The sequence below is a fragment of the Tauraco erythrolophus genome, chromosome 7 (assembly GCF_009769465.1).
Source record: "Tauraco erythrolophus isolate bTauEry1 chromosome 7, bTauEry1.pri, whole genome shotgun sequence".
Lineage (NCBI taxonomy): Eukaryota > Metazoa > Chordata > Aves > Musophagiformes > Musophagidae > Tauraco > Tauraco erythrolophus.
In genome coordinates, this window is record NC_141471.1 from 10,206,051 (window position 1) to 10,221,102 (window position 15,052).

Below are 15,052 nucleotides of genomic sequence, written 5' to 3' on the forward strand. Positions count from 1 at the left end.
GTTTTTTTAAACAATGTTTTACCCAGACACTTTGATTTAGTGTACCATATCATTATCCTGCAGTCTTGGAGGGTTTATCAGAGGGTGAGACATATTAAGGCTTTGGTAGTGAAAAGGTGGTGAGACTTTGTATTTGCGCTCAGAAAAAAAAAACGTGCAAAGAAGGTTGTACATGTGTTTTCTGCATATATCAAGAGTTTGTGCCCATGTGTGCCTCAGTTGCAGCACCAAGCGTTCATATTGACAATGAACAGATTGTGCTTGTCTATGCCTGTTATCACCTCAAAGCTTCTAGGAACTAGCATAATAGCTCTTCAGAAACAGGCAGAAAAAGAAAAAAAAAAAGAATACCATAGACACCAGTTTTTCATGTTAACAATAAGCAACTATGGGGAAAATGCCGAAATTATGAGTTTGTTTTTTTTTTTTTTGTAAACTGCATATTGATTAAGTTAGAAGCAAGGAAAGAGAAGCAGGAGAAGCAGGAACTAAAAGGAAGGAAGGGGATGACAGAAAAGAAAGATATATAAGATCAATCTAAAAAGAGAGAAAGAAAGATGAATTAAGAAATAGAAGAGAAGAGAGACGGTAATAAGGAAGTGAGAGAAAAGACAAATAAATGCTCTTACTAGCTACCGCAATCCGGCCAAGCTACAGCTAGTCATCATTTCAAACATCTACAATATCACTGCTGAATGCTGAACTACTTTGCATTTGCTATGGCTCCAGCCAAGCCACAGCTGAAAGAAAAGTAAAACTTATAGATGGGTAGATGTGGCAGAGAGGTTTCCTAAACAAGAAGGTTAGAACTAACCTATAGCTGAGGAGAAATATAGCACAATATTGTATTTTATATACATTCAAAATATAAAGTTTAAATTATAAAGGATAGAGAAGAAAGGACAAAATATAAAGCAAACACACATGAGTTTGCAGTATATAAAAACTCAGTTTATAGACTGAGAAACATAAGTTTTGGTCTCTACATATAGATATCTTAAGGTGGACTAGCTAACAGAGCTTGGTTTAGTTGGCTAAACATGAACATGTGGCACTGTTTGAGAATATGCAGAGTAGATGAGACATTGCACAAGAATAACAGATACGACTCAAGACCTAAAGACGCATACCCTGTTGGACCAGCATCTGAAGCTCACACAGGATATACGAGGGCATCTGGGCACTCTTAATTTCACTCTAAACCAAATATCAACACTTGGCCATTGCACGGCTCTCTTGATGCCACTGCACTGACTAGCTCTTCGCTGGCTGCAACGGGTGCTTTGACACCTGGCTCAAATGGAGGCAGCTACACGCTTAAATTTAGGCATCTCAATCTACGATTTCACAGAATCATGCCCAGAGAACTTGATTCAATGCCTCAGTGTAGGTTTCTAGGGATATCTGAGGGAGGTACCCTAAGGGCACTCAGGCTAGCAGCTAGGAAGGCACAAGTCTCCCACAGAGCCTGTGTTATACCTACTAGCTCTGCACGGGTGCCATGAATACCTTAGGCATCTCAAATGGCACTGGATTCCTGTGTTTAAACAACTGAATTGAGTGCAAAACATCGTATCTCTCTGTAATATTTATAACAGTGACCAATACTGCAGTAGTATGTCATCTCGCAGTCTTCTATTTATCTCGCAGTGGCTGTGCAACTTAATGAAGATTTATTACTTTTGTTGTTTTTCAGATGGGGACTGAAAGCTTGGAAAAATAAGACTCACATCTTACCTAGTTCCCTCTGTCTTCTGTTTCCTTTTAGTGAGATACTTCTGAAGGAACAGAATCAACAAACAAAGGCTGTAAACAACCAATATGGGTGACTTTGGGTTGTTCTAATCCAGGCATCACAATGCAGAGTGAATCTCACAACCATCAACTTGGCATATTCTGCCTGGATCATCATTCTCTTCCTTCTAGATTTGGAATGATTTCCCGCCCTCCCCCCACCCCCCCCCCAAAGCACTTTGCAGAACTACATTGACGTAAGAAAGTGAAGAACTATTGAGGAGCAATCTGAAGACTGTGAATGATCTTAATTTGTTGATTATCATTATTTTGCTCATAGGTTATTTGCACAAAATGTAACTCTTCTTAGATCCAAACCGAAAACAAGTTCATTTGTCCTAGAGCCCTATTTGTACATGCATTACTGATACAGACACTCTCTGCTCAGGCCTTCCCACCCTTGGTGCACATCCCTTGGCTCTGCCCTGACTGCACACAAGCCTCCGAGCTGGGTGCACATTCTGCCCCCAAATGTCTTGCTTTCCTTGGAGGGAAATCAAAGCATAGAGGTAAGCAGGTTGCTCTAATATATACCATGACGCATAGACACATGTACAGTTGGTAGCTTTTTACAGATGTTCACTGCAAAAAGTTGTTAGCAATATGTTTAAAATATCTATATGTATCTATGGTATACATAAATAATAACATACAGTATTGACCCTATTGAGATGGTTTTGTTTTGGAGAGATGCAAGAAGAGAAAATAAAGTCTGGAAAGTCTTTTTTTGGACATGAAAAAATTGAGCTGCTCATGTGTTCATACAGAAAAAAAGGTATTCCATTGCCCTACATTATAGCAATCTTCTTCTTGGTTGGATGAAAGGATGCAGTCTTGTAATCTAGAAGGTCCAAGTTACTTCAATTGTTAGAATTTTTTAAATTAGTAATGAAGTGCAGTGTCAAGATGTTCTGCTGCCAAGTATTTTAAAAGTTGTTTGTAAATAGAGAAGATAGGTATAAGAGTAAGCTATGATAAAATTATGAGATTAAAGATAATGTTAATCTAGAAATTATATTAGTTAAGTAATCAGTTAAAAATAATATGGCTAAGAAAGGAAAACGCAAAGTAAATACAACATGATCTTAAAGCTTCTTTGAAGCCTTCCTAAGATGAAATCTTTTACACGAATTGGCAATCTTGTTCTACCTTGTCAAGGTGATTCTGAATATGAAAGGAGTAAAGAAACGCTAACAAGGCATTACTCTCTGAGAATACTTTGAATGTCGCATAACAACTTTGTAGCATATCAAACCAGATCAGCTTTGCTTCTTAATTTATTATGAAGCAAATCTGTGACTTTTTGCTATAGTTTTAATCTTAAACATAGTGAAAAAAAAAAGTGGGCAAACTGGGCTGTTTCTCATCTCAGTCTCTAATCTTAGAGTCTACAATAACCACCACCGTATCAAAATTTAATATTGTTTAAAGTCTGTGCCATGCTTTCCACCCATCATCAAAGTAGTTTTAACGGTACAACATGACAGCTGTTTACTGGTGCACAGCAACTTCAGAAAGCAAAGGCAGGTAATTTTGTGCAATTCAGTCAATAAAAGAAAGTTCCCAGTGCACTAGTAGCTACAATAGAAGTTTCCACATTGTAAAAAAGCCAAAAAATAGCGTTTTACTCTTGTAAAAGTAATAAGGGATTTTAAATGTGCTAAACCACTTCAAATTAAAGCTTCAAATAAATTGCAGCCACCCTGTCCATGTCCAAATGTCTTCCCAGGTAGTACTGATTGTCTAGACTCCGCAACGGGAAGAATAGGCATAACATGCCACGGAAGAAGCAATGGGCAGAGACTTGTCAACTGAAGGCTGATCAGTGTAAGCTGATTCATCCACGTGGTACAATATGATGAAAAGAGACAGACTATCTTAGCTCTGAAAACAGATCAGCTCTCTAGTGTGGCATGCCTCCCAAGCTAAAAAAACCTCTGCTCTGTAGCACTGCTGCAGCTATGTTACTTCTGGATCAAGAGCTAGAACAGTCTAGACTGAGGGTCCCCGTCTTATTGCTCATTGTACGATGCAGACATGTTTCCTACATCAGTTGAATAACCAGCATCAATTTCTGGCAACACCCACAGCTCCCAACTACAGCTTGGAACAGCTTCAGATGGTCTGACTGTTAAGTCCACATTGCAAAGAACACTTTAAGCAGGAAGATCAATTTGGATCAATACACATTATCATGGAGCAATTTTCACTTCCTATCATGTCAGCTAAATGCTATTTTTTCAGGATGGAAAAGAGCACAGAAGTCTTGCACTTTAACTTTTGTGGTTACTTCTTTAGAACTCTTTCATAGACCTGATCCCAAAGCACATGGAAGTCAGCAAACTGTTGCTGTTGCCCCATAAGGCTTTTGACCAGCATCGTATACGTACTCGGGAGAATTCATATCGCCAAACTACTGTACTCCTCTCATAAGTAGCAAAGTATTGCAGAAAGAGCCACTACATAAACAAGAGAGTCAAACCGTGCCGAAGCAAATACGCGAGGACTGATGGGCTCAGTCAAATTATCTTGTACTTCTGAAGAATCTTCACTGTAAATCTGGCTCTGACATTTACTTAAAGTGTTACCTGTCATCTCCCCATTTCTAAAGGAGGAATAGTACTTATCCAAGGCTCTCATAGGGAAGATTAATGTTTTCAGGGCACTTTAAAAATTAAAATAGCTATATACGTTTGCCAAGCTACCCAGCTGGATTGTGGGCACACTGACTGAGAGCATTTTTATTGCTGTGGTCTATGCATATATTCTCAGTTTCAGTTTTGTTTCATTGGTTGTTTAATAAAATGTGTGGCCATAGATTACCAATGTGATCTATGAGATACATATATTTGCATAGGAAAAAGATGTTGCTTTTATTTCAAGCTCAGAAAGGTGGCTGCTTACAGGAAAGAGCAGATTCTAGGAATATCAACACTGGCGGCTTTTTTTCCTTTTTTTTTTTTTTTCTCTTTTTCTCCTAAGCCTAGCAGAGAGAGAAGCCAGTTTGCAAGCTTATCCACTGAAGCCTAAAGGGGCTCATTCAGTACAGCTGAGTATCTGATAAACAGATCATCTAGCTCTGATTATAGACTGCTGGTATTACTGTTGGATGGACATGATACCAACTTGTCTAAGCCCAAGCCAAACTTCTTTCTGTTGAATGGCTACAGATGCCACACTTGTACAGAAAGTATATTCTAGCACTGAAAAGCACTCTGGCTATTGAATTTCATGAGACAGCCCAGCTGCAGCAGCAGTGCTATGTGACATGGTTGTGCATTTTCGTAACATGTATGCAACTTATAAGGAGGTAAATAGTGTCTGACATGACAACAGGACACGCACTCAGCCCATAGCTGTAGCGACAGTTTTCTAGTACATATATAAGCTACTCTGTACTCTGTTTACCTGTCATCTGTAGCTTTCAAACGACTGTGCAAAGGATATTGAGAAACATATCAAGAACTTAAAACGCAATAGTTCAAATTAAAACGTACATACATGGTACTACAGCCCGTGAGCGATTCTTCTGGATATTTTCCTCCTGCAGTGCAATGGTGGTGGCATTGGGTTCAGCCTGGTAAGCACACAGAGCTTCCCACTCTTTCTCCAGACGATTCTTGTTTTTCAGATGATCTTCCATGTAGGACTGGAATTAAAAGAATACGGTACTAAGCATTGGCTTAGCTAGGCTCAAAGCTAAGCTAAAAGGATGTATTTCAGGATGGAAAGCACAGGAATCCTGAGCTTTAGCTTTGGGGACAAAACACACTCAGTCTTATGGCTAATTCATTCGCTTAAGAGAGTTAACGTCAAGCTTATTTGTGCTATACGAAATGAGAACACAAACATGTACCAGTGCTAACAGAGAAGAAATGCTTGAAATCCCCAGCTACTGAGCTCCAGGAGAAAACTGTTTCTTCTTCAGTACCTAGAAAACGTAAGCCCAAATGTCTCTTTCATCAGGCAATGAAAAAGAAACAAAAGTTCCCTGATAAAAATTACTTGCTACAACAACAGCTCACGTCAAACCGAAGGCTTTTAAAACTAAAATTCAAGCACATAAGCAATCACAACGACACGGCTGTTGAGGAGAATTAAAAAAATGCCAAGCTGAAGTGTCACGGCTCAAGCACTTGGTCATTAGGAACTTGTCCTGCACACGGACTGGCACAGAGAGGGCCCTGAACTGATGTTAATTAATATTAAGATACGTTGTTAGAGATTGTACCTGGCATTCAGCAAAGCCAACAGTGTCAGGAGATGCATCACCAAAGGAAAATGAATTGGCTATGGCAGGAACAATGGCCCATGAGAGTATATTGTGCAGATCTTAAGTTTTCACAGATCTCCCAAGGCTAGAGATTCAGTACAGCAGTGGATCAGGAATTCAGGTCCAAAGGTTTGCCAAAGTCAACTAAAATCCTATTCCTTCACCCTATGGATCTGAAAATTGTCCAAGTAGGTGAGGGGAAGAGAGCAGAAAGAAGGAAGAGTGGGGAAAAACAAACATTCCTCTCCCTTTAACATGACAATCAAGAAAGTGATCACCTTGTTCCATAAGCCTACTTATATGGCCAAATTACCTTTTAGAGTCTGTCATCTTCTCCTACAGTAAGCAAAAGAATAATCTCACATTACATCCAGTTCATATTTGTAAATTAAACTCCATGCTACCTTTACAAGATAGGCTGAAGTTAACATCCTTACACAGATTAAAAAAAGGGACAGACTGTTTAGGGGACAGGCCCAGGGTCTGGATGGGGGTTAGGAGCAGAGCCGTGGGTGCCTCTGGCCCAAATACCAGTCAAAGTGGGGCGGAGCACATTTTTGCTCCTCCTGGAGCACTCTCTAACACAGCCCAAGCTGTAGCAACACTTGTCTAGAAAAAGCTCCTGGAATGCATTCACTGAAGAGTATAAAAATCAGTTTAATTGCTTAGAAAACCTTTTCCATAGACAATCTCTGCTATGCCAAACAGCTCTTCCCAACCATGCTTTAAGGAAGAAAGGCTCTCGTGCCCTCTCAGCAGGTTTAACAGAAGGTGCAAAAAGCTTGCAGCTTGTCCCCCGCCAAACGGGAGCTCTGCTAAAGCTGTCGCACCAGCGAGGCAGGGCACTGCTCTCTCTTGCAGCCTGAATGGCTTTTCGGTTATGAAAGAGCCCCTGACACACAGCTTTGTTTTGTGCCGGGTTTGTCAGGCGTGTGCGTCCTTACACGAGATTTGTAAATCAAACCTGTTACTGAAAAGCAATTCAAGAAGCGACGCTTCCAGACAGGATATCTTTAAGGACATAGAAATATATTGTGTTAGAAGAAAGGTTTCTAAAGGAGGTGAAAAACAGTGGTGGCCTAGATACAATCAAAACACCTACTGTGTGATGGCTTCTTTTCTATAACGAAGGAAAAAGCATCGCGGTGGACAGAGCTGTGACCTGACGGATGGGGAGCTGGGAGCTGCATGGCCCCGTCGTGTCTTAGGGGAGCGGGTCAGCTAACACGTTCCCAGCCTTAACCTGCCAGTTAACGGAAGGAAACCATCCTCTGATAGTTTTCTTGTCCTTGCCAAAAGGCTGTTGCTACTGGGGAACGAAGGGAGGCTAAAGACCCCATTCTTTTATCTTAGTAAATCTGTGCCTGGATATGTATACTGAACATAATAACAAACAAACAAAAAAAGATAATCCCTCCTGAGCGGAGACTGATTGGTATACAAGAATTTTTATGAGGCAAAGGGAAAAAATAGCAAAATCTTACAATACCACTGCGCCAAGGCTCCTGGCTTCAGAGAAGCTGTTTAGCATGCAGCAGGCAGAGACCAGGCAGTCAAGGACCTGCCCGTAACATCCTCCCACTTTAAACCACAGTTTCCTAATCTGATTCATTTTGACATGCCCATCATCAATGTCCCATAGACTTCAGAGACATTTTATGCAGATATACAGATCTGCCAACACTGAATCTCTCCAAAATACTGTGAGATCCACAAATCTGTAGGAAAAGAGCCATGAACATTTGACTCCTAAGGCAGGGCTGTATGTAGCAAGGAGCTTCCTGTTGGCTCCAACTTGTCTATTTGATTATTTCAAGGATTGTATTTTAAAAAGAAATTTTATTTTCTTTTTAAATCGTCAAATGTGACACAGTTAAGGTAATTTGATTGCTTTTAGTGCACATGAATTTCTAAATAACTTGTCTCTCTTTAAAAAGTAATACTCTTTTTACTTTTACCTCCCTTTTCAGGGAATCCTGACTATAAAGGGAAATGGATGTTCAAATGAAAACACATTGAAATCTTTACTTTAACCAGACAATCACTTTCCGTGTAGTTTCAACACCTGCATCGCATGGATCAGATTCACAGGGCACTTCCTGACAGATCTTGAAAAGATGTTTGATTATTTGAACGGGCCCGTGGAAGGCTCTGCACGATATGAACATCTGCTTCACACACGTTTAATAAAGTTACTGAGAAAGAAACTTGCTTTAAAACATTCAGGAGTCAGACAATTCCCTCAGAGTTAAGTAATCTTTCATTTACAGTCCTTCAGAGCCCCTACACTCACGCCCATTTTGCTAAACAGAAGCTCAGTGATTTTGAAACACTCTCTTGGGAGCTGCTGGATGTACATGAAATCGAGGGGAACTTCTGATATTTTAGAGACTGTATGTCTACTCAAATCCACTCCTTAATGAGGATGTTTCCATGACACATTCTGCAGCGTCTGCCTGGTACAACAGAAATTCATTACCAACATGTCAAACACGCACACGATTTTCTTTTTCCCAGAGCAGCAGGTGAAATAAATAGAGGTTGTCACCACCGTTACTGTAATGCTCCTCAAAGCCTGCTAAAAAAGGCAGAGGTCTGGTCTCACCAGTATGTCCACATCAAGACAAGTCCTGTAATCCCAAGTATATGCTATTATTCATACAAACACTGTCTGCTTGGACAGATCTCCTGATGCACCTTAAATTTCATTAAGTCTTAATTTTCCTTGCACGGGGCCTCACCTGTAAGGACAATTGTTAGTCCAGGTCATCCTTTCTCTTGTGTATGCAGATGAGATACTCTTGCTACCAAACGTGTTATGGGGATAAGGAGGATGCATCAACGCTCTATGGAGAGAGGGGAGGTTTGTAAAATCTATTATTATTGTGTGAGACATGTCAGTCGTAAGGCAAAAGATGAGCTTGCAGCCAGAGGATGAGAAACTGTCCCAGGGACGATGAATCTCCGGCCAAGAGAACCAGTGTCAGTAGCGAATATTAAGACAATTTCAGCGCACCTGAACACAGGCAGAAAGACAGAGCACAACGGCCTGGCTTGGCTTTGGTAAAACTTCCTGAGTGCTCGGTTGACGTTGTAATACAGTGTCAAACCACGTTGTTTTTCTTTACTTTTTCTTTTTTTTTGCTCGAGGAATGGCATCCAGCGCGTGCTCTGTGACTAAATTACGGTTAACAAACATAGCAATTAAATTCTAATTGTCTGGTCAATCTCCAAACATCTTCTTCAGAGACAGTAGGGTTTGCATCTGTCAAGATATTTGTTTCAAAAACATCTATTTTATTAGCTGATGTTCAGCTATTACAAAAAGCAATTATTTTTGACAACATACTTCCAATACGGTACTTGATTAGACACTCTTCTCATGACTGAGGATGTCTCTTTTAATGAAAAGAGGGGCACCTGTTAAACTGACAGATCTCGACAGGTCTAATCGAATCTCAAATGTCAGCTGAAGAAGTGGATGGGACATTATCTTAATCCTTGTGAACAGTGACCACTCAAATCCACCCCTTTCACCTAACAGGGTGAGAGCCTCTGCTTTCAAACCACTTTTTCTGGAGATGCAGAGGGCCAGGCAGTGCTGTGGTGCTCCACTGGGTTCCTCTCATGGAATTTGGAGAGGAGAGAATTGGCCTTAGCTTTTATATAGCAAATTGTGCACTAAACAACCATTCTTGAAACAATTTGTTTTGTTATTCTCTCCAATCGACTTAAGTAAAGGCTTTTTTTGCTTTTGTTCCTTGCTAAACGGTAGGCTACATTGTTCTGGCACAGGACACCTCAGTATTTTTGCTATTCTGCTTAAAATTCTCTGTCTTCTTCAGTACATACTGCATTGACTACATGTAAGAGGAAAACTTTTCTATGTAAATCCCATTTACTTTCAACACAGCACATTATTTTCTCTTTCCTTTTTCTGGCTTAATACCTTAACATTAGTAGCTTCACAGTAAATTTCTTTGTTCCCACTCATATTACTTGCAGTGCTATAGAAGTTGGAGACAGAAGCAGCTCATCTGATTATCCATTTCCAGGCCTTCAGATAATGCCTTGTTTCTTGTACTTCACTAAGACACTTTGCTATCATCATTTAGGTGCCCTGTATCTAAAGTAGAAACCTAAACACAGTTCATGATTATTCCTCGGGACATAAACTCTTCTGAACTATATGTTGCAATCCTGGAAATATTCAAATATTTTCAATGAGGAATAGTAGTCCTCATTGGAGATGGCTTTTTCATAGGAATGCCAATAGTATTTCTATTGCAAACTTAATTTGCTACCCATTGCCACCAATCCATATATTTCAACCCTAGTCTGCTTACACAGAGTATTGCTGTTCTGTGTAATTTTGGCTTTTACATATTCCAGTGTCCTCATAGATCATGAATTAATGGATCTATGCAAGCTACAGACATCTCTTCTCCTGACTTTCTTCAAAGATAGTTTATTTGTTGTTATGTGGTTTTAGATCTAAAGTTTTCAAACTTTTGAATTATTCCTCTGTCATCACTTCTGTGCAGTACTTTACACTGCGATACCACTTGCAAAAGTCATGAAATCACTTCCATTCACTTCCAGATCATTATTTAAAAAGTTAAAAATAATTTGATCTAACAGTAATTCCTGTACTCTTCCAGACACTCCCATACATAGCTTTTGATCATTACTCTTTGTATATCATCCTTTAGCCACATTTCAATCCACATAATTGTCTTCTAAAAAATTGACATTAATTTTTCAATTAACTATTCATGAGACGGTTTCAATGCTTTTTAAAATTTGGATATATTACATCTGTTGTCTTCACTTCATCTACTGTTTTTGTAATTTTAGTTAAATAAAAAGCAATCAAGTTTGTCCAGGCAAGACTCATTCTTTATAAAATTATGCACATTCTTACTCATTGTGCAGCTATCCAACGGAAAGGATGGAGGAGATTAGCAAAAGCACAAAGGACAGACTCCAGCCTTCCCCATACTCTTAAATGAGACCCTCACACTTCTCTCCCTTTTATGCCCTTGAAAAATCTTTTGGTAGATAATCAGCAATTTCTTTTTTAATATGTGTTCCTTTATTTTCTAGGGCTGGAGTCTGGACTCAGGGAATAGCAAGAGAAAGGTTCATTTCTCTTCTTCTCTTTCCTTCTCCCCATTCGCCTTTTATAAAATTATGATTATTTTATTCTTCTATTTTGGCGCACCCACACTTGTCGAGATCTGCCCTAACAAAGCTCCCTGAGATAAGCGTCATTATTAGAATCCTGAGCCATAGTCACACCACGTGGAGAACCACAATATTTCTTCACATTTTCTAAGCATTTCTCACATCTCCTAACACAGTTTCATAGTAATACTGAAGCTATTTGGGGCTCTTCCTTTTTTACAGGTTGGTCTTTCTCTCTGAGCTGCCATGGTGTTCTTGCAGAGACTGAGGGTTGGGAGCTCACCACATTTCCATGAAGAATGCTCTCAGTGGCGCCCCATGTGGAAGAAAACATGGGAGCAGAGACAAACTATGCCCATACCTTTCCTACCTTTTTTCCTTAACAAAGCAGACCTTGAATAAAGAGAGGACACACTATCTCAACTAATTTAAGTCTTTCAATCAACTAACATATTAAGAAAATTACAGTTTTCTCCAATAGTTATAGTTCTCTTGAAGCACCATAGATGTTTTGATACATCCAACTTGCAATAATGCAGAGCCTATAGTTGCTACCAAGACTAGCTCCATCTCTAAAATGTCACTCCATAACTGTTGTTAAAAACACTAGCTTTAGTCCTAACATCGCAAATCAAGTTTTCAGTGTTAACTGTAGAGAAGTGTGACTTTATTGGGCTAGTTGCATTGAGTGTTAGAGAAATATATAAAAAAGTTTATATATATATATATATATACACACACGTATGTATACACATAAAAACAAAATTCTGTTGTGGCAACTCACTGTCAGTATCTCACGGAACTCGTATCTGGAAGAAATCTCAGTAAATTAACATTTGGCTATAAAGTCTCACACACTTTCAATCCTGGGGAGCATTCTGCATCCACTACTGTCAATGGCAACACTCCTTACACTACTGGAGCCAGGATTTCATCATCTGATTAGTCAGTTGTTTCAGGCTGGAGGCTCCTTTCTCTTTTCTAGCTTGTCTTGTGTCATTGTGGATCTTCTGATCTTATCAGTGAGAACTGTCTAAGGTAACCACAAATGAAAAAATCTAGGAAATAAAAACTTGGGAGTCTGTATTTTGTCTTTATAAAACACACTGAGAAACTGTTTTTCCTCCTCAGTGTTTGAAGCCATATTACTACCATAATGTGTTGTGATGTAATTTTTCTCCTATTTCTCAGTACCTGATTACGCCAGTGAAAAGAAGAATTTTGAAGACTTTTCAATTAAGTATTGAAAACTACTATGAAGCTTTACTAGTAATTTGGCATAAAACACTACTAATATCATACATAATATGGTAGGTGATGAGGGAAAACTAAAAAAAAAACAGAGGGAGGCAATTCTCTGACAAAGCAAGTATTCAGCCTGGTTGAGAATAATATCCCTAGATTGTTTCAAATAGGCTGTATTATTAGGAAATAAATTAACTTCCACAGTGATGTCAGCCAACAATAAAAAATGACATTCCATAGTTTCAATTTTATATTTTTAGACGCAAAGGTCATTGTAAACAACTAAGCATGTACACAGAGAGCAGTCATGCTTTGAGCATGCCATCTAAAATAATTTTAAATGATTGATCTTGGGTTTCTAGAGAAGTCTCATCTTTGCATGAGCAGTGTATGGCATTATCTACCAGACTAGACTATCGTGCAACTTTTGCAAGAATGACTGTAATTCACAAGTACATTAAATGGCAGCCTATGTTCTGTTTACCTAAATTAATATACCCTTGATGTAGCGTATATCACTGCCTCCCCTTCTCTTAATGCTCTGATAATAGAGTTTTGTAACTTGTAAAGGGATTACTTCAATCCAATCAGCAGGTGCTGGGATCAGTGTGTGTCAGACAAACACTTGCTAATCCCTTTTCTTACAGCTCCCAGCTGCCAAAGGTGCTCAGTGAAATCCCAGTGAAATGGCTGGATACAACCTGGTGTGGACTGATGCAGGTTTTCAGCTCTGGAGGAAACCTTGGAAAAGACAAGTGATGCTAAACATTGCTTGAATAGAATGATGGAGGCAGGTATGCTTTTGAAAGGAAACATAGCTAAGAAATGAAACACACAAAAAAATTAGAATGTTTAATTATGAAGTATTTACTCTACCTGGCTCTCTAATATAGCAGAAGATAAAGAAATTCACTCTACAAAGAATCCCTTCTCAGGGATTATCAGATACTTAATGGTGTCTTCTAGGTCTGAAAATACAACCACCCCCCCCTCCTCCTCCTCCTTACCCCTTTTCTTGAAATCTAAATTATGTCTATGAAGTTTCACCCCTGCAATTACTTTGCTTTAAATAAACCTCAACAAAAAGGAGAAGATGATTACCATAAAAGGAATATAATTTGCTCCATTACAATCTCTGTATTTCTATAGCTCCTTCTGTCCAACTGTCTGAAAGTACTCCCGTTACTTCTGCAGGGGAGGCAAGTATCATTGCTGTTTCACAGAAGGGAAATGAAAGGGCAGAAACATCGAAGTGAATTTCCCAGGGTCACAGAATATGCTTCTAAACCACTTATTTTGCAGGGAAATTCAGAACTCAGTCTTCTTGACCACTGTTTATCCCTTTTCCCATGATCATGTTTATAGACAGGGCTAGAGGTCGTGCGACCTTCATGAATCCAAATTTGATAACATTTTTGTAATTAGAGCATACTAAATGTTCTGACTTCAATGGAATTAGAATAGGTTTCAGTTTGGGTGTTTTGTTTGGAAGTAGAATTTAAGTGGCTGATGAGTAGAGGAATTTAATTTATGCACATGTTAGATTCTGTTCATACAAAGACATGCCAAACGAAATAATAAAGATTTAAAAGATGAATTAACCAGAAATCAGTTTCCAGGCTTTCTGTACTTCTTATGGTAGATTTTGCAATAAAAATCTTAAAGAATAAAAAGCCTCTAAAGAAAGGAAGTATGTTATTCCAGAAAATGGGGGGATAGATCTCTTAGCCAAACACTGCGATTTCATAGCATGGGATATGTTGTGACATTTCTTAAAAACAAAAATAACTCCAAATAAAAAAAAAAATCTCCCCATTAAAGACAACTCTGCAGTACAGGAACTGATGCCAAGGATAGCATCAGTTGAATTCGTCAACTGAGACATTTTGGGAAGTGCTCCTAGTAGCGTTGTTAAAAAGCAAAAGCACAAGCTACATATCTGAATAAAATGTAGCATAAAAACTGCAAAAAAATACACAAATCAAGTCCTTTCACTCTTTGTGATAAACACTGACACCCAATTCCACTCTTACAGGAAACTGCTATTTTCTTCTTACACATTAAACCTATTTTTCAGACGATCCTTTCTTCTCACTTTATTTTTTTACTAATGATTTAAAATCATACGCATTCCAAAACACATTTGTGATTCATTTATATGCCTGCTAATGATGTTGTGTGCCTGAAATGAAAACTTTAAAAATATATTACTACACACTAATTACCTAGCTGAAAACACAAAACCAAATTCCCTGCCGCCTTCCTCTCCAAGCCCTGCTAACACGATTAAGCATCTAAATTTGGGTTCCCGGTTGGGTACTGTATTTGCAAATTTGGATTTTAATGAATTAAAGTCTGTGAAAAAGCACTTGTACAGTCATCTTCATTTACTATATATAAAAATTACTAAGAGATAAATATAGAGTTCTGAAAACGTCGTGTTTAAAAATAATCTTCTCTTCAAGCGTGGTCAAGTTCTTCAGAGATAATGAGACTAGGAAAACCCAGGCAACCATGACCAACTACATCAAAGTGATACAGCACATGTGATTT

The 15,052-nt window shown here is 38.8% G+C and overlaps 1 protein-coding gene across 1 annotated transcript in view; it reads right to left on the minus strand.

Annotated features, from left to right (window-relative positions):
- The window catches only part of PTPRN2 (protein tyrosine phosphatase receptor type N2), a 683,076-nt gene that overhangs the window by 55,074 nt on the left and 612,950 nt on the right, over window positions 1–15,052 (minus strand). The window contains exon 15 of the mRNA XM_086614526.1: window positions 5,296–5,443. Within this exon, the coding sequence (XP_086470652.1) occupies window positions 5,296–5,443 (148 nt within the window). The remainder of the gene's footprint in view (window positions 1–5,295; window positions 5,444–15,052) is intronic.